This window comes from Paramisgurnus dabryanus, chromosome 21, assembly GCF_030506205.2.
Source record: "Paramisgurnus dabryanus chromosome 21, PD_genome_1.1, whole genome shotgun sequence".
NCBI lineage: Eukaryota > Metazoa > Chordata > Actinopteri > Cypriniformes > Cobitidae > Paramisgurnus > Paramisgurnus dabryanus.
This window is the reverse complement of record NC_133357.1, coordinates 25,884,107-25,904,212: the sequence shown is the minus strand read 5'-3', so window position 1 is coordinate 25,904,212 and position 20,106 is coordinate 25,884,107. Positions and strand designations below refer to the sequence as shown.

The 20,106-nt window shown below is 40.8% G+C and overlaps 1 protein-coding gene across 1 annotated transcript in view; it reads right to left on the bottom strand.

Moving 5' to 3' along the window:
* tspan2b (tetraspanin 2b) overlaps window positions 1-7,783 on the bottom strand; it is a 44,495-nt gene extending 36,712 nt beyond the window's left edge. Inside the window, exon 1 of the mRNA XM_065286408.2 lies at window positions 7,420-7,783. Within this exon, the coding sequence (XP_065142480.1) occupies window positions 7,420-7,488 (69 nt within the window). The 5' untranslated portion in view covers window positions 7,489-7,783. The remainder of the gene's footprint in view (window positions 1-7,419) is intronic.
* Between the last annotated feature and the right edge of the window lie 12,323 nt (window positions 7,784-20,106).

The following is a 20,106-nucleotide window of genomic DNA, read 5'->3' as shown; positions in this document are numbered from 1 at the left end:
ATGTTTACAAACCTTGAAGTGGTCTATACAGTGTAAAAAACAGCATTTAAGGAAATGCTGCAAACTTTGATAACCATTATGAACTATTATCATTAAATGATTACTTTTAAATAATGGTGCACCGCTACATCCAAAAGCCAGTGGGCGCTTTCGTGCAGAAACGCAATATGCGCTGTAGACGAAGAACCATACACACGCAGCTATGACCATAGATTTTTATAATAAAGGCTAGATGTCTTGTCCGCGCTGCTGGCCAATGGAGGTCGACGTCCGCACCTGGCGGCAATCTTACCTCAGACAGCTCGCTCACTCGTAGGATTGTGTTTAATGGTGCAGGTACTTTTAAATGACCACAACTTGCTCAATTTTCTACTGTTAGCTATGTTAGCTATAGCTATGACACGCAGCTCCAGGAAATGGCTTAAAGGGATAGTTCGGCCAAAAATGATATTAAACCCATGATTTACTCACCCCCAAGCTGTCCGAGTTGCATATGTCCATCGTTTTTCAGACAAACACATTTTCGGATATTTTAGAAAATGTTTTAGATCTTTCAGTCAATTAAATGTAATGTTACGGGGTCCACGACCTTCAAGTCCAAAAAAAGTGCGTCCATCCTTCACAAATTAAATCCAAACGGCTCCAGGATGATAAACAAAGGTCTTCTGAGGGTAATCCGGGCAGTGTTGTTGTAGAAATATCCATATTTAAAACTTTATAAACTAAAATAACTACCTTCCGGTAGCGGCGCCATCTTAGTCGCGTCCGCATTCAGGATGAGAGCTTACGCAGCCTACGGAGGCTACTCTGCTGCTGCTCTGTGCCCCTGCCCTCCGAATTTGTCATACGTCACTAAGAAAAGTGCGTACACTACGCTAATACTCTCTCCTGAATACAGAGGAGTCTAAGATGGCGGCGCTACCGGAAGGTATTTATTTTCGTTGATAAAGTTTTAAATATGGATATTTATCATCCTGGAGCTGTTTGGATTTAATTTGTGAAGGATGGACGCACTTTTTTCAGACTTGAAGGTCGTGGACCCCGTAACATTACATTTAATCAACTGAAAGATCTAAAACATTTTCTAAAATATCCAAAAATGTGTTTGTCTGAAAAACGATGGACATATGCAACTCGGACAGCTTGGGGGTGAGTAAATCATGGGTTTAATATCATTTTTGGCCGAACTATCCCTTTAAGGATATATTTATATTGCTGTTCTTCAAACCTTTTCAGGTATTTTCATGATAATAAAGAATATGTATAATGATTTATGTTTGACGAGTGTTGCCTTTTTAAATTCGTGTTATAAACAACTTAAAGGAACACGCCCACATTTTGGGAATTTAGCTTATTCATTGTATCCCCCAGAGTTAGATAAGTCCATACATACCTTTCTCATCTCCGTGTGTGCTGCAACTCGGTCTGACGCAGCCCCGCTAGCTTAGCTTAGCACAAAGAATGGAAGTGAATGGCTCCAGCTAGCATACTGCTCCCAAGTGACAAAATAACAAATATTTTCCTATTTATGTGTTGTGATTGGTATAGTAACACCATGTACAAATAACAAGGTCATATGAGACACAGCAATCTTTTAACAGTATACATACTGCGAGCAAATCACTCCTCCCAAGTAGCAGTGCTTCGTCCTCAGAGAATATAGTTCCCAGTATGTAAACGGTTAAAAGATGGCTGTGTCTCAGAAGACCATGTTATTTGTACACGTGATAAATACAAAATCATAACACATAAATAGGAACATTTTGGAGTTATTTTGTCACTTATTGGGAGCAGTATGCTAGCTGGAGCCATTCACTTCCAGTCTTTGTGCTAAGCTAGGCTAGCGGGGGCTGCGTCAGACCGAGTTGCAGCACACACGGAGATGAGAAAGGTATGTATGGACTTAACTAACCCTGGGGGATACGGCGAATAAGCTAAATTCCCAAAATGTGGGCGTGTTCCTTTAAACTAACAGTGATTTCAGATTGTTAAGGAATTACTGATCAAAATCCGTAGTACATGAAATAGCTGTGAGTAATATCGGCTGTGCAATTTAGAAAAGTTATTGGCCATGTATTATTAGTGTATATCGGCATTTATCTGTGCACCCCTACTTTTAAATATCTGTTATGTGTCTTAATATTCACTGCTAGGTAAACCTTGCAAAATATTTAATTTAAATAATCACAACAATGTGTGAAAACTATTTCATGAACAAAAAATTGTATGAGAATTAAGCAATAAAACAGGCAATTAATCGTCATAATTATATATATATATATATATTTATAACTGTGGAACATAAAACAGAAACTGACCATGGATATCAATGATCATTATTGAATGGCTGAGGCGCCTCACATGATCCAAGTTGGACGTTACAGTTTCCCAATTAGCCATGGTTGCTTCCGTACTGCATCTCCCTATACAGAATATCATTTTTTTGATAGCACATTTGTTTCAGAAAACATGTATGACTAGCAGTTAGTCAGGTGCAAAACATTACAGATGAGTGTGTCTTTGACCTCCTAAGACCTGGATGTCCACATTTGTGGACATCAAATTTGGCATGTTTGCACCATAATAGTTAATTCTGTGTAACTGGAACCTTTTGTACACAAACATGGACAAATAAACTGCTTCATGTTCTTAGAAAAATATTTGGTTATTATATTTATTGGTTCTTCCTAACCCCAAAATCTAAAAAAAGACAAACCAAATCCCGGGTCTTAGGAGGTTAAACATGTCAGGGGTCATTATTCTGTATCGCCTGTCTATTAATGTCTGTTCAATTCTGCCTGGTCTGAACTGAACTGCACTGTAAGGGTTTTTAATAGAAAGGCAACCCTGTTCCTGGAGAGCTTCCATTACTGCATGAACACACCTGCCTGTAATTTTCAAGTAACCCTGAACAACTTAATGAGTTGGTTCAGCTGTATTTAATTGGGGTTGGAGCTGAACTCTGCAGGACAGAAGCTCTCAAGGAGCAGGGTGGAGACCCCCAATTTAGGACTGTTTTAGAGCATATAGGATGTGAATGGAGATTAGGCTTAAACCTAAAAAGTAATTAGGGAAGCCTGTGACTTCTCATGCCACTGAAGCAGAGCATCATGAGATTGAAGTTGCACTATGGCCGTTTGCATCTCAAAGCCTTTTACAAAACACTGATGCACAATGCATGTGGTGCAGTGGAAAAAATTACACCGGAGCTTCCTTTATCTAAAGTTTGCCATGTTTAGGATAACTTCCTCTTGTTTGTGCAATGAAAAATGGCATGCAAGTAAAATAATACCATACTGAGGTGTTTTGATGTGAAGTTTAAATACAGTATTAGTGAACTGTGGAGTACAAATTGTATACTTGTCTTTTAGTATGCAAAACAACAATACATATTATGCAATAATAAAGATTTCCATCAGTACAGCACATTGTAAAATGATCACTTTACAAGTTAAATTCAGTTATCATTTTGGAAATAATTACGGTTATTTAGGATCTTTAAATCCACATTCGCTGAGATCAATTCAAATACTCGTCTCTGACAGAAGAGTAACACACAAGAGATTCATGGAAGTTTGTGTTTTGTGGTGGCTACTACACAGTGAGGACCAGCAGAACAGAAACCTCATTGACGCACTTAATAATGTCATCATTATGTGGATTTGTGTGGGGGGTTAAGTTTAGGGTTTTAGGCTTTGGGAAAAAAAAACAGAAGTCTAAGGAAAGTTCCAAGTATGATTGCTGGCAAAACAAACAGGTGTGAGTGGGTGACAAACTGCCAGGCCACAATGCCGTAACAGCTAAACATAGATGCAACTTGCTTTAAAAACACCTTCAGTAACGTAATGTAATATCAGGTTACTACAGTAAAATGTACATTCTTTACAGAAATAGACTTTTAAAACATATTAGAATTATGTGACTTTTCAACCCTGAAAATTTCTCTGATATCTTCAGGTTTACTTTGACTACTGGATGTATGCGAAGAATAACTGGCTTACCAGTGACATAGCCGCCATCTTAAAAGTGGGGGGCTGACAGTGCATTTGAGAGGACGCAGTAACAGGTCTACGCTCTTCGCGCTCCCGTCCTTTCAACTTCAAAGCTCAATCAGACAAGCGTGCGCGAAAGATGAAAATGCTCATTTGTGATTGGGTATTTGTTACTTTACTCAAATCTGCGTTACAAACAAAAACATAGGTGGGAATGGTTAAAAAAAGGGCTTGGGACAGAATCACCTTTTTAAAAATGTTGGGGCGGCATGTCATACGTGTCCCGCGTATTCTACAACCATGGGTAAAACAGGGGATAAATATTTAATCCATAGACTGTAAAAAAAGATGGACGACGCGTCGTCGCCTCCCACCACTGTAATGAATTGAAGCCAAAAATGTCCGAGCACGGTCGCCACCATGTTACATAAAAACGTCAGTTTGGAGCCAAGGCATGCGCAGAAGGAATCGTCCGCCCAAACGCCCGCGCGACCAATTCAACCACCCCAATCATAATGTCACGCCCAGGTTCTATTGCATCAAATTACATGCTAAAATGAAACTTACCACAATAATGAAGACTTGAACATATAACAGCGTGATAAAAACTACTTGAAAGGACCAAAACCATCTATCGGAAACTTTTATTGGAAGTGTAAATATTTTTTTTTATTCACTTTTCAAGGCTTATGACGCACACCCGATTTAATCTGGTTACCAAAGGAAGCACACTTTTAACTCATTCCTCGCCTGCTTTTTTATTGAAAAGTTGCCCCCAGCATTTTTTTGTGATTTTCCCAAAAGTTTCACAAAATGCCTTTCAGGAAAATATAACTTAAAACATAACTTAATTCAGAGAAGACACTTAATGTTATCTTGGTTGAAATGTGGAACTTTTAAAAGATATTACGCAGTGCCCGAAAATATTCTATAGACTATTTTCCGGCGCTGCATAATATCATGGCGCCTGTGCACCCATGGTACGGCAGCAAAGTTCCTTGATTATTACGCCAGAATTAGAGTATAGTTCCTAGCCATATTGGCCTAAAAAATATCAAAACTCTTTGGTCATTTTTAAGCGTGATGCTAATGGTCTAATCAGATTCAATTAATTATACTATGCTATGCCAAAAGTGGTACTGCCAGACCCAGAGACAGTGAGTACGTTTACATGATAAGAATAAGCGGATAACTATTAAAAATCTGCTTATTATAGAAAACTGTTTTCATGCGTTTACATGCAAATCAATAAACCGGCTATGCAGTCAATTGCGTTTACATGGGACTTGGAGAATTATCAGTTTTCTTGCAGGCAGTGACGTCACTGCCTATAGTACATAGTAGTCGATCAAAAAGTCAACGGCATATCTGTCTTTCTTAAGCTGTACTGTTGTATCTCTTCTCGTGTCTACAGCACCTGCAAATGTAACATGAGCTTCTATTTTCACAGTTTCTCTGCCAACTGCTTTAGTCGAGCGGAGACTTTTATGCGTTACTTTGCGCTTACTTCCGCGTGTGACGTTTATCTTTCATACGCGGAGACATACGCACATGGACAAAACCGTGAGAAAGCCGGTTAAGGTGTTTACATGCCACGCGAAATCGGCGTAATGAGCAAAAAACTACCTGTGCCGATCGTTTTTTTCTTACGCCGTTTATGGGCTTTCCCCGATAAAGGAAAACCGTTTTACGCGTTTACATGACCCCACGTGTTATCAGTTTATTAAGCATAATCGGCGTAAGACTGTGCATGTAAACGCACTCAGTGGCGGCTCGTGACTCCTCATCGGAAAGGTGCAAATTCAAAGTAAGTGTTCAGAGTGTCATGTGTGTGGTTTGTAATTTCAAAATATGTGTTCTGCACGTCGAGTGATCCTATGTGCATCAAGTTTCTTGTAAAAAAATAAGTGCCTTCTGCACACACGTCAAAACCAACACAGTCTCACACCCATGGCGTCAATATTTGACGACACTTGACCATGCGTCAATATGTTGACGCGGAGGGTATACCTTTCGCGTCACTTTTTGACGAACTGGGGACTTCAATACTATTAGGTACGCGAAATTAAACAGTTGTCAACTGACATTGGGGTTAGGGATAGGTTTGGGTAGGGATGTCATTATGTAAATCTAACCCTAAACCGACGCGAAAATGGTAGAAAATGGTAAGAAAATAGGAAAGAGAATTTCGCGTACCTGATAGTATTGAAGTCCCCAGTTCGTCAAAAAGTGACGCGAAAGGTATACCCTCCGCGTCAACATATTGACGCATGGTCAAGTGTCGTCAAATATTGACGCCATGGGGTGAGACTGGGTTGTCAAAACCATTTATGATAAAAGAGACGATCAAGTTCACAAAATACACGCAAAACACTCCCTTAACAGTAAACTTTGATTACGCATGAGATTATGCGAGAATCTGGCAAACGCGAGCATCCCTTTCATCATAAACCCTTTAGACGCGTCTGCAGCAGGCACTTATTTTGACAAGACACTTGATGCACATAAGTTCACTCGACACACAGAAAACATATTTTGAAATTACGAACCACACACATGACAGCTGTCATGTGTGTGGTTCGTAATTTCAAAATATGTTTCTGTACATACATGCTTCATACAGGCTACATACATGCTGTGACGAACTTCGCATGGAGCGCCCTCGAAAAAACAAGTCACCGGCCACCACTGCCCAGAGATCAGCTGAATGGATTCCAAAACGGTCAGAATCAAATGTTTAACTTTAGGGGGGCTGGAAAATGAGCATATTTTTAAAAAAGTAAAGTGTTCCTTTAATAGTCTGTTAAATCTTTCCCCTTACAAATGAACATTTTGTGCAACAGGTTCTGCGAATGTTGGAATCATACAATCTGATAGGTTCTTTATCCATACAATCTGATAGGTTTATTAACCTTTTTAAGACCAGAAAGGTTCATTCATACACAGGGTCTCCAGGTCTGCGTGCAAAAGGCTCACAAAACAAAAACGTATATTATTGTAAAGCAGTTTGGTTAACAGTAAAACTAGTGTAGCAAAGTTTCATTTGTGTAAACCCGTACTTCATTAGATTGTAGATTATTTAAACGACGATTAAATTGGTGCAACAGTGCACCAGAGTGTTCGGCTGATCCTCTCCAAACAAACACACGCGCTGTGTGAAGGAAAAAGGGGCGGATTTTCCCCAGTGGAAAATCTGATTTAAGTCGTACGAGGAGTGACCCTGTCAGCCCCCCGAGTCAAGCTTTCCGATTCCAGCATGAGGCACGTAAATATAACTCGCTTTGTGTTGCTCTGTGACTTTTAAACTGTAAACCTGCGCATAATTTACCGATTTGTAGTGCATGAGCAACGTTGTATTGAAATGATATCAGACGGCACATATTTAACAAAATGCCACACATATGAATATTACTGCTTTACTACTCACCCAGAATATAAAGTTGAACAAAAACAGGAGATATTTCACGCATTTCATTCCGCCTTCAACTTTCCCCATGTTGAAAGTAAAATAACGAGTGCGTCCAGTCGAGTTTAGGTTATAAACGCGGAGATGCTGTGTTTCACTCTGTTTGCTCTGTCAACATCTGCACTTGTAGCTCCGGATGATTTCTACAGCTTCTCTGTCCCGCCCATTTGAATGTGACAGACAGGGGTAACCCGAGGGGGGTTAGGGATGGGCAATGTTCCATCCCCGCACAGTGGCTGCTTTCATACGACTGTGCCAACCCAGCCAAAACTTGTAAAGGCTTTCTGTTGGATGGAGAATTACGAGCTCGAGCAGATAAACAAAGAGTTGTAGTTTACTTTATCAAAAAAAGTCATGTCAAATGTATTTATATAGCGCTTTTACAGTGTTGCATTGTTTTAATTGTATTTAATTGCATTGTTGTAACTCATGTTAAAGATATAAAATTACTTTATTCTCAATGTAATTTTGTGTATTAATTTTAATGTATTGTAGAAAATCAATAAAATGTTAATCACTTCATATCTGTCTTAAAGAGGTTTTTAATGTCAACACTGAAGATTATTTTCTTTGAATAATTCAATAATTGGTAGGCCTATTATTTGAAATGAATAAAGATGGCATTTATATTTAATAACACTTTTACAATTGTAAGGGCCTTAAAGATGCACTATAAAAATGCTGGGTTGTTTTAACCCATGGTTGGGTAAAATATGGACGAAAATGTGTAAATATCCATACTTTACCCAAACATAGCTTAAGCATAAATCATAGCTTAATTTAAACCCAAGAGTTGGGTTTGTCCATATTTAACCCAACCATGGGTTAATACCAACTTTTACACATCTGCTTACGTGTAGATTTTGTTGATGTACAATGTGTGAACACTCAATCTGCTGGTTATTTGGTTTAAAGCTTAACACACTACCATAAAAATTCACAGGAATTTACCATCCATTTCTTAATTCTCTGAAATTGTTATCAGCACTGACTTCCTTTCAGTTGCTATTAACTATACATAACGGAAATGTTTTGAAATGCTCTCAGAGAAATAAAAGCAGAACCAAGAACAGCACATCTGAATTCACAGACCTGGCTTAAATTAACCTCTTTAACTTGTTTTCACTTACTGAAGCTCTTTAAACCTAGCCTGGCTCCGCCCTCCTACGTGATTCCTCTTAATTTTCATTTCGCTTCAGCAGTACGTCTGGGATGGCTCTATAGAGTTTTGTTTTCTCCTGCAAAAATCTGCAGGACCAATCAGCGAACAGATGGGGGTGGCTAAGAACGATGACGTTGAGGTCGTGCGTCAGTTTGAGTTGTAGTTCAGTAATGGCAGCGGAGAAAGACGTGAGAAAAGCTATTCAGTCCGTTGTTGCAAAACTGCCGAATATACAGAAGTTAAAGCCGGAGCAAGAACCAGGTTTGCTAAGTTTTGTTTGTCTGATTATTCTGACTTGTTGTTTCCGTCCGGTTTCGGTGCATGATATACGTCACGACCACACGTTAGCGATTGGCGTTGGCAGATCCTGAGTGACTCTGGGCAGATCCAATAGTTTTAAACTTCAACAATGGACCCTCCTTAACGGAAGTAACGCTTTGCAATGGAGCCTGGCCAGACTCTCTGTACAAATGAAATGAATGTACGAGAGTCTGGTTGGACCAGGCTACTTTAAACCACCAATCTACAGGCCTCCCATCATCGTGATGCCCAGCCGATGGCTGACCAGCAACAGCTACACTTTATCGTAATGCCCAGCCGATGGCAGACCAGTGACCACAGACTGCTTCCCTTTAATTTCTACATTTTTCAATTCTTAAAGGGGCCATGGCACAAGACTTTTTTAAGATGTCAAATAAATCTTTGGTGTCCCCAGAGCACATATGAAAAGTTTAAGCTTAAAATACCATATAAATAATTTATTATAGCATGTTAAAATTGCCACTTTGTAGGTGTGAGCAAAAGTGTGCCGTTTTGGGTGTGTCCTTTAAAACGCAAATAAGCAGATGAAGTGCAAACACTGATCACAATGATGGTGGTATTTTGCAATTGAAACTCAATTGTGCTGTGAATTATTAACTCTCTTTCTCTCTTTCTCTCTGCACTAAATGGGAGTGCTGTGGTTGGATAGTGCAGATTAAGGGGCGGTATTTGTGATGACTGAAAGTGTAAATTAGGAAGCAAATGCAGGATGAGATGAAACACAGTTTATTGTAAGAGATGACACAGAAGATATGGTAGAACAGACAAGGGCTGCGGTGACTAATCCGGGTGCTCGTGGGTGAAGACTGGTTGACGGGTGAAACCGGATACACAAACAGGCAGAACTCCACGCGAAGAAGAGACCACAGGAACACACGAACACGAAACACTGGTAGGACATGTAGCGTAATCATCTGGCAGTGAGAGGAGAGAATGAGTGAGTATTTATGCCGTCTGGGTAACCACCGCCAGCTGGAGTAAAGCAATCACGCACACCTGCACTCACTCAGATTGTTAGTGATCAGACTCGCACATGCACACTTCAGTCATCCAAACAAACACAACACAGAAAGTCACGATGGACTTATCCTACCGTGACAGTACCCCCTCCCCCAAGGACGTCACCTGACGTTCTCGGGCTCCTAGACCTGTGATGGAAATCATCAATAAGGGAGTGATCCAATATGTCCCGGGCAGGAACCCAACTTCTCTCCTCCGGACCGTAACCTTCCCAATCCACCAAGTACTGAAATCCGCGCCCCCTCCGTCTAGAGTCCAGAATACGATTAATCGAATAAGTTGGTTCCCCATCTACGATACGAGGCGGGGGGGAACCAGGACAGGCGGATTAAGACGAGATTTAAACACGGGTTTAATTTTGGAAATGTGGAAAACCGGATGAATTCGTCTGTACACAGGAGGGAGATTAAGGCGGACTGTTACTGGGTTAATGATCTTAGCAACAGAGAAAGGGCCGATAAATTTGGGAGTCAACTTATTCGAGACGGAGCGCATCGGAATATTCTGAGTAGAAAGCCACACTTTTTGACCCACGACGTAAACGGGAGGCTTAGACCGGTGGCGATCAGCCTTAGCCTTGATGCGCAGTCTCGCTTGGAGTATAGCCTCACGTGCTCTACTCCAAGTGCGACGGCACCTCTGGACGAAAGCGTGTGTGGAGGGGACCGCGACCTCGGATTCCAGACTGGGAAATAAAGGTGGTTGGTTCCCTAAGCTACACTTAAACGGAGATAGGCCCGTGGCTGACACTGGTAATGAATTGTGCGTGTACTCCACCATAGAGGGTTGTTGGCTCCAGGAGGAAGGATTCTTGGAAGCCAAACATCGCAACACTCTCTCCACGTCCTGATTGGCTCGTTCGGTTTGACCATTGGTTTGAGGATGAAACCCCGAAGACAGACTAACCGTAGCCCCTAGCAACCTGCAGAACTCTCGCCAAAATTTAGATATAAATTGGGGACCTCTATCGGAGACCACGTCTGTCGGGAGGCCATGTAACCGGAATACGTGGTCTACGATAACGACCGCTGTCTCCTTGGCAGAAGGCAATTTGGGCAAGGGAATAAAATGAGCCGCCTTCGAGAATCGGTCCACTACGGTTAAAATCACCGTATTGCCCTGGGAGGGTGGGAGGGCGGTAATAAAATCGAGCGAAATATGGGACCAGGGTCTCGAAGGGACAGGCAGCAGTCTAAGTAATCCGTCAGGAGGACGATTAGACCAGTGGTTCTTAACGTTATTCCTGGAGGCCCACTGCCCTGCATGTTTTGTATGTCTCTTTTATCTGGCAGACTCAGTTCAGTTCATTGAGATCTCTTCTAATTAGCTGATGATTTGAATCAGGTGTGTTAAATAAGGGAGACATACAAAATGTGCAGGGCAGTGGGCCTCGAGGAATAACGTTAAAGCTCTACTGTGTACTTTATTGAGTTATTTCTTAACAAATACCCATGTTTTCTTTCAAAAGTATGTGCTCATTCATGTGTAATTACTTCCCACCCACTAATCAAAGTATTCTCGTAAGTGTAGAATCTGCTATTTAAAATGCATACCGTCGAAGCGCTCTCTGGCTGAATCCATGTTGTGCCTCCATCTTTGAAATACATTCGCCGACGAGGGACATTCCTGAAATTCAAGCTCCGCCTTTCGCGCTTTCACTCTACACTCACGCTGCCCGATAGCTGAAGCCTCCAGAGGTTGCATGTGTAGGCGCTATACGTCATCAAGACAGTCTTATTTCAGAATATTAACAATTATAAAGCTGACAATTATTCTTAGTTAATTGTAAATTGATGTAATATGCGTATGACTTGCGAATGTAATGCTCAGTTGATTTAAATAAACCAGGCTTGATGACGATTCCAGCCTGTGACCTGCGTAGCTGAATCCTTCGGATTTTACAACAACCGCACACCGTGATGAACCTGCGATCTAATGCTTTGATTTGAAAGCCTGTTGAAGACATATTCTCGAGGACATTAAAACAAATCGCCAAGGATGCGAAACGGGGATTTTAAACGACAACGTGACAGGAAAAACATCAAGACCAAAGTCACTATTGGAGTTAGTTTTCCAAGATGGGGCTCATGGGACACTGAAGTTGCACTTTCTATATTCTCCACAGGTAATTCAGCATATTCGTTTACATCTATACAGTCCATGTTGTAAACTTGAAGTTTTATAGTTCCTTGGCTAACTTTAGCATGATTATGCATAACACTTGTTAGTGTAAACATGCATGTGGTTTAATGTGTTCGAAAGGACACACGCCGTCTCTCCGCCCATTTATGTAATCTGAGGTACTGAGATAAATGTTTTCATCTTTTCTGACCTCTAGCACAAACACATGGTGACAGCCCTATTTTTAGCCTTTCATTGATAAAAGCGTCTGATCTGCGCGTCTTTCGTTTCATTTTACAAGCGTGTGAAAGTTGCGTGATCTTTTTTCACCAATATGAGAGAAAGCTCTTACATATACACGGACATGTAACGTTTACTTAAAACATAAGCATTGTACTTTGACATAATATTAGTTCGCGTCCATTTAAACCCGTCATGGTTGCTTTTTGTATGTGATTTTAAGCGGACATATCATGACAATCAGACTTTTTTCATGTTAAACATAAATCTGTGTGCTTTGATGGATCACAGGCAAAGGACATTGCAAATTGTTCATTTTTTCTCATTGCTTTTGCTTTGTAGCTACTGGAAGCCATGTTAACCTTGGCATGACACGGCCGGGCCACCGTACGAGTTAAAACGCGTTCCGAATGGGGAGGGCTAGAAAGTAATATTCAGTTGCTTGTCATATAGACTTTCACCGCTAGATGGGAGTAGATCTTACACAGTGGAGCTTTAAGAACCACTGGATTAGACGACTTACCCACAGCACAAACCGAACAAGCCAACACAAAATCGTGTGTGTCACGAGCCATCCCTGGCCACCAAAATCGTTGCTTAACCAAAAATTTGGTTCGACTGACCCCTGGATGGCAAGCTATACTGGAATTATGGCTCCATTTAAGTACCTCTGATCTCAGTCCCTCTGGCACAAATAATCGGTTCGGTGGGCAACGGGCCGGGGGCGTTACCCCTTCTAAGGCTTTAGTTACCTTCGATTCGATCTCCCATGAGAGCGCGGAGATGAATAGAGGCTCCGGTAAAATGGGCTCGGGAGAGGAAACACGATCGGAACGCTCAAAAATGCGGGACAAAGCATCAGGTTTGGTGTTTTTAGAACCTGGACGGTAGGACAATGTGAAATCGAAATGACCGAAAAATAAAGCCCACCGAGCCTGCCTAGAGTTCAAACGTTTAGCAGATTTAATATATTCTAGGTTCTTGTGATCAGTGAAGACTATGAAGGGCACACCCGACCCCTCAAGCCAATGACGCCATTCTTCCAGTGCTAGTTTAACAGCCAACAACTCCCGATTACCAATGTCATAATTACGTTCAGCAGGCGATAAGCGGTGGGAGTAAAACGCGCAGGGATGCACCTTTCCGTCTGAGGATGTGCGTTGGGATAACACGGCTCCTACCCCCACATCTGACGCATCGACCTCCACTATGAACTGGCGTTTACGATCAGGGGCCACGAGAATCGGGGCTGAAACGAAGCAGCCTTTCAGTTTGGCAAATGCAGTCTGGGCTGCATCCGACCACCTGAACGCCGTACTAGGGGAGGTCAAGGCGGTCAGAGGTGCGGCTAGTTGGCTGAAATTGCGAATAAAACGCCGGTAAAAATTGGCGAACCCCAGAAATCTCTGCAGGGCCTTGCGAGACTCTGGGGATGGCCAATCAACCACAGCCTTAACCTTCTCCGGATCCATACGGACACCCTCAGTCGAAATGATGTGCCCTAGAAAGGAAACAGACTGTGCATGAAATTCGCATTTCTCCGCCTTGACAAAAAGCCCATTCTCTAGCAACATAAGAAGCACTCGTCGTACGTGTTGCACATGTTCCTGGAGAGACGTAGAAAAAATCAGTATGTCATCCAGGTAGACATACAGAAACTGATCAACCATGTCTCGCAACACGTCATTAACGAGTGCTTGGAAGACTGCTGGCGAGTTAGATAATCCGAAAGGCATCACGCAGTACTCAAAATGGCCTCTAGGGGTGTTAAAAGCAGTTTTCCATTCATCCCCCTTCCTTATGCGGACCAAATTGTAAGCATTACGTAAATCCAGTTTTGTGAAGACGGAGGCTCCTTGCAACCTCTCGAAGGCCGAAGACATTAACGGTAAAGGATAAGTATTCTTTACCGTAATGTTATTCAACCCTCGGTAATCAATACAAGGACGCAAGGACCCATCCTTCTTACCAACAAAAAAGAACCCCGCCCCCACTGGAGATGAGGAAGGGCGAATGAACCCGGTTGCCAGAGAATCAGAAATGTATTTCTCCATGGCCTCCATCTCAGGAACAGAAAGAGAGTAAAGTTTGCCTTTAGGCGGAGACGTACCTGGCAGGAACTCTATAGCACAGTCATAGGGACGATGTGGAGGTAGAGAAGCGGCCTGGGACTTACTGAACACTCCCTTCAGGTCATGGTACTCAGCGGGCACGTTAGTTAAATCCATCGCCTCCTCCTGAAACACAGACGCAGAGACAGGTACACAAGCAGAGACAAGACAAGACTTATGACAAGCTTCACTCCAACCGGTGATAGTACCCAGCTTCCAGTTGACAGACGGGTTGTGTTTGAGCAGCCAGGGATGTCCAAGTACAATGGGAGCCAGAGGGGAAACCGTAACAAAAAACTGCAAAGTCTCAGAGTGGTTGCCAGAAATACAGATGGTGACGGGGTCTGTGATGTGGGTGATGACAGATAACTCACTTCCATTGAGTGCGAAGGGTGATATGGGTTTGGAAAGAGATGACAACGGAACTTGAAGCTTACGTGCAAAGTGATGATCGATTAAATTCCCCTCGGCTCCCGAGTCCAGTAGTGCGTCACAGGTGAGATGTATATTACGCCACCGCAGCTTCGCCGGGAGGAGGGTAGATGTTAGAGGGGTCTTTGCCGAAGAGATTCCGCCCGAAAGTAACCCCAGATTTACTCCCGGGCGCTGCCTTTTACCGGACACCGATGGAGTAGATGTCCGGCCTCCCCACAATACAGGCAAAGCCCAATGATCGACGGCGAATCCTCTCCTCCCGGGAAAACCGAGCTCGACCCACCTGCATGGGCTCCGGAACGGACAGGGAGGAACTGGCCGCAGTCTCTCTCGACGAGGGCGTTCTCTCCAGAATGGCGTGGGACAACACTTCATCGTCGTAAGCAGGAATTGTTCTCAAACGAATATCCGCTCGGATGGCAGCATCAATAAGACCATTTAGGGAGGCTGGGATCTCCCCATGTTGTAACTCGCGTTGAATGCGGCCGGTTAACCCATGCAGGAAAATATCCCACTGCGCCTCCCAGAGGTGTAAAGTACTCGAGTAAATGTACTTCGTTACTGTACTTAAGTATTTTTTGGGCTACTTTGTACTTGTACTGAGTATCAAAAATATAGGCAACTTTTACTCTCTACTCAATTACATTTTTGATTGGGTATTTGTACTCTTTACTCCACTACATTTGAAATAACACTTAACGTTACTCGCTACATTGTTTATTCGTCAAATAAAAACGAGACGAAAGTGTCAGAGGGTGATGATGGATAGAATCTGTGGTCGCGAGGTGTTACACGCACACACACAACTGAGGGACTTCATTTGGCGCTGCGCAGAGCAATAGTATGAAATCAAAGTACTGCGACAGCGAATCAAATGCATATGGAGAAGTCTGGTCTCGCGGTACTTTGATGTCAAACGCTGAATGGCTTGCGTTGAGCCACCGTAGCGGGACATCTGCGTGCTGCGTATGTCATAAACTGTAGAGAAAAGTTCGCGTCTGGACTGAAAGAAGAGATAAAGAGCAAACATATGGATGCATATCACATTTGCTTCAGTCAAGGGACCCTTTGTTAAACATGTGATGCTACAATCAAAACAAAAGTGATGCGCGATTGCAGGAGGGTCATCCCGCAACTCAAAGGCAAGCACAAATGTTTGTATACTCTGATGCTACTTTATCAGCTAACCTGAGTTACATAACTTGATATAACTTACTATATAAGCCAAAATAAACCAGCGATGTCCTGTACTGATTGCCTGAGTAACTTGAGTACATTATAAGATTGATAATAAGTGTACAATTTCACTGTCCTCACATTTAATCAAGTATGCTGTAATGTATTTACTGTAAAGAGGGATGCATGACGGAAGAAATGTAGTGCACTTAATGTGAGAGAGTGGTGTTAAGTACTACATGTGTTTACAATTAATCTTTCAAATGAACTACTTCACGTTTTTAATATGCATTATCATATATCTGTTGGTGTAATTTTAGTTTACTGGATTTTTTTTAAATATTAAAATTATATCTTTTTTAGGATAGGCCTATATAAGAATATTTGGTAACACTTTACAATAAGGTTCATTAGTTAACAGTAGTTAATGTATTAACCAACTTGAACAAACCATGAGCAATACATTTGTTACATTATTTATTCATCTTTGTTAATGTTAGTTAATAAAAATTTAAGCTTTAATTGTTTGTTCATGTTAGTTCAGAGTGCATGTTAATGTTAACAAGATTTAAATAAAGTATTAGTAATTGTTGAAATTAACATTAACAAAGATGAATAAATGCTGTATAAGTGCAGTTCATTATTAGTTCATGTTAACTAATGTAGCTAACTAATGTTAACTAATGAACCTTATTGTAAAGTGTTACCATATATTTATATCACAAAGTTAGGCTATATATTTTTCAGCATGGCACATTCAAGTACACAATGACACTAGACTAAAATTAAATGGGTTTAAATTAAATTTTATGTAGATTTCTAGACCAAAATCTCATGGCATTTAGTTGAATAAAATTAGACTAAAACTAAATCAATTCAGATGACAAAAATATGACTAAAACTAAATTAAATTTGAGTCAAAAGACTATGACTATGTTTAATCTGTGTTTGTTCTGCCAGGTCAAAATGTTGAGGTGTTTGATTTCTTTTCTATATTAGGAAATAAAACCTCATAAATAAACTTTCTTAGTTTTCACTGCCCAGACCTACAATGTCTCTTTGTGTTGAGGACTAGTGCATCTTTGAGCCAACATTCAGTACGAGTAAAAATACTTGAGTACTTTTAAATTGGGTTACTTTAATACTTTTACTCAAGTCATATTTAAATTGGTGACTTGTAACTTGTAGTGGAGTAATTTTTACAGTAAGGAATTTGTACTTTTACTCAAGTATGGCTTTCAGCTACTCTTTACACCTCTGGCGCCTCCTCATTCCAGTGTGTGTCCGCAGCTAGCGTGCGAAAGTCAATAGCGTAATCCGACACCGACCGTGTACCCTGACTCAGGTCGGCCAACTTCCTGGCGGCGTCTCTCCCTACTGCAGATCGATCGAACACCCTTCTCATCATAGCGGAGAGCGTCTCTAATTCTGGGTACACGGGTCGTGGTTCTCCCACACCGCTGTTCTCCAACGCGCCGCCTTTCCCGTCAGCAGGGATAACACAAACCCCACTTTACTCTCCTCCGTAGTGTACACTGTAAAAAAATTCCGTAGAAATTGCAGCTGGGTTGCCGGTAATTTACCGTAGATTTACATTTATGTTATTTACTGGCAAGAGTTTATTCAAAGTTAAATGAACATTAAACATTTACAAGTCTTTGTCTTTACAGAGTAAAACTAAAAAAACAGCATCAAGCAAGATTTTCTGGGAAACAAAATCTGAAGCAAAAAACAGAAAAAGGTTGATGATGATTTCTGGTTCCCAGAATGCTTTGCATGAGGGTGTAATTGTATAGTTTTATTCTGTAAAGATAAAGACTTGTTAATATTTAAAATGTATTTAACTTTGAACAAACTCTTGCCAGTAAATAACATAAATGTAAATCTACGGTAAATTACCGGCAACCCAGCTGCAATAACATTGTAATTTCTACGGAATTTTTTTACAGTGTAGGTCTGGGGCTGAAGGAAAAAATGAAGAGAACATTGAGATAGAAATGGTCTACAACATTCTGGATCACCTGCATATTTCTCTGGCGTGGATAATTTGGGTTCCTGACGGGACGCGCTCGCCGGTGGTGTAGGAGGAACAGACGGTGTGGGTGGCACAGTGGGGAGCGTCAGCTGTTGGATCGCCTGGGTGAGCTCGGACACCTTGTCTGTCATGTCCTTCATTCCCCGGCTCAGTTCCTCAATCCGGCTATCCTGGGTGGTGAAGCGATGTATGGCGGCGGCGATAAACTCTTCAAACCGAGCCGGGGATCCTTTACCTGCTGCTTCATTGCGGGCCAGATGATTCTGTGATGATTCTATGACATCATAAGGAGAGCCAAATTTCAACGACCTATTTTTTAATGTGCTTGTAGGGAATGGTTTACCAAAACTAAGTTATTGGGTTGGTCTTTTTTACATTTTCTAGGTTAATAGAAGCACTGGGGACCCAATCATAGCACTTAAATATGGAAAAAGTCAGATTTTCATGACATGGGCCCTTTAAATATTATAGTATAGTATTTTTCTATTGGATCACCCAAGTCTGCCAAGCAACAACCAACCCCTTCCTTTAACTTTTAATTTTTAATGAATAAAACTTGTAATTCCCATATTATTTTTTATAATATAGTACTCAATATATATAGTATATCTTCTATTTGATCACCTAGGTCTGGCTCTCTTTTAAGGTTTTTCTTTTAATTTTATTAACAAGCTGCTTTTGAACAATTAAACAATTTTGAAAATCAATATATAAAGAAAATTGAATTGAATTAATGCTGTTGTCTAGAGTTGATTTAATATCTGTATTCCCAATATACAATTTTTCTGTTTTGACCAAGAAGGGTGACATTGTATTTACACTTTCCCATTACATTTGGTGAAAGATACTTCAGAGCTCATTAGATTAAGTTATATTCTTTATAAGATTACTGTGTATGTGAACCCTGTGACACATGTGTTTGCTATTTTTAATCAAAGCACCAGGGGCTGCACAGTGTCGTGGTTAATTTACTTTCATTAAAAAAAAAGACAGATTGTCTACTAATCCAATAAAAGCACCACTATAATTTATCTTTGAAAGAACAGATGCCTCAGTCATTTGTACTGGCTGCATGGCTGCAATTGCAGGTACTACATACCGTACACTATAAAAAAACTGTTTAACAGTAGCACTAAAATTGGTTGACTGGCCCGTAATCAAAGTGGATTTTTTAATGCTAAACATAACCTATGTGCTATGCTTTGTAGAACTAAAATGGTTCCCCTATTTTTACAAGCTTTTTGTCCTATTTAGCACCATTGTTTTTGAATAATGTATTCTATAATTGATTAAACGTTTAAAATATTGGCAACAGTCAAATATTTTAAAAGCCAATGACTGGCAATCATTTTACTATTAAAATAGTTGAAAAGGATGAGTAAAGGTGTGTAACTGACACATGCCCTAGATGAACTAAAACTCGCAAGTACATATGTGCTACTGTGACTGAAAAGAAATAAAAGAAGTTAATATATAAAATTTTATTCAGGGCAAAATACATATGGCATTTTCATATTGCAGCCACAGTCCTGATAATCTGTTATTTGGGGCATCTGACCCTATAACAAACATATTTAGTAAACATCCAGGTCATTTTGCAGTTTAGTGAGGTTCCTGTTTACATTTGGGTCTGTAGGTCCCACAGAATCTTATCTTAAAACTCTGTCTTTGAGAGCACTGATCCCTGAGTTATGGGGCCGTATCTTATCAACAGAAAAGCCATAACCTGGCAACCTCACAAAAGGAGAGAGCAATAGTTGAACTATGTCTTCTGAGATAAAATATTGAAATTTAGGCAGTAAAAAGCTCTGCTCTTATTTCTGATGTAAAATGAGCAGAGACACTATACCTACAGTACATTATTGATTAATTGGGTGGGGTGCCACTAACCAATTGCATAATGTCTGTATCAGAAAAAGACTCAATGATTTAAAAAGCTAAATTCATTCTATGTACATTTCTATAAGAATGCACTTATTCTGGACCATTCTGGAACAACAGGCGGGTCTGAGCAGATGTACTGGTAA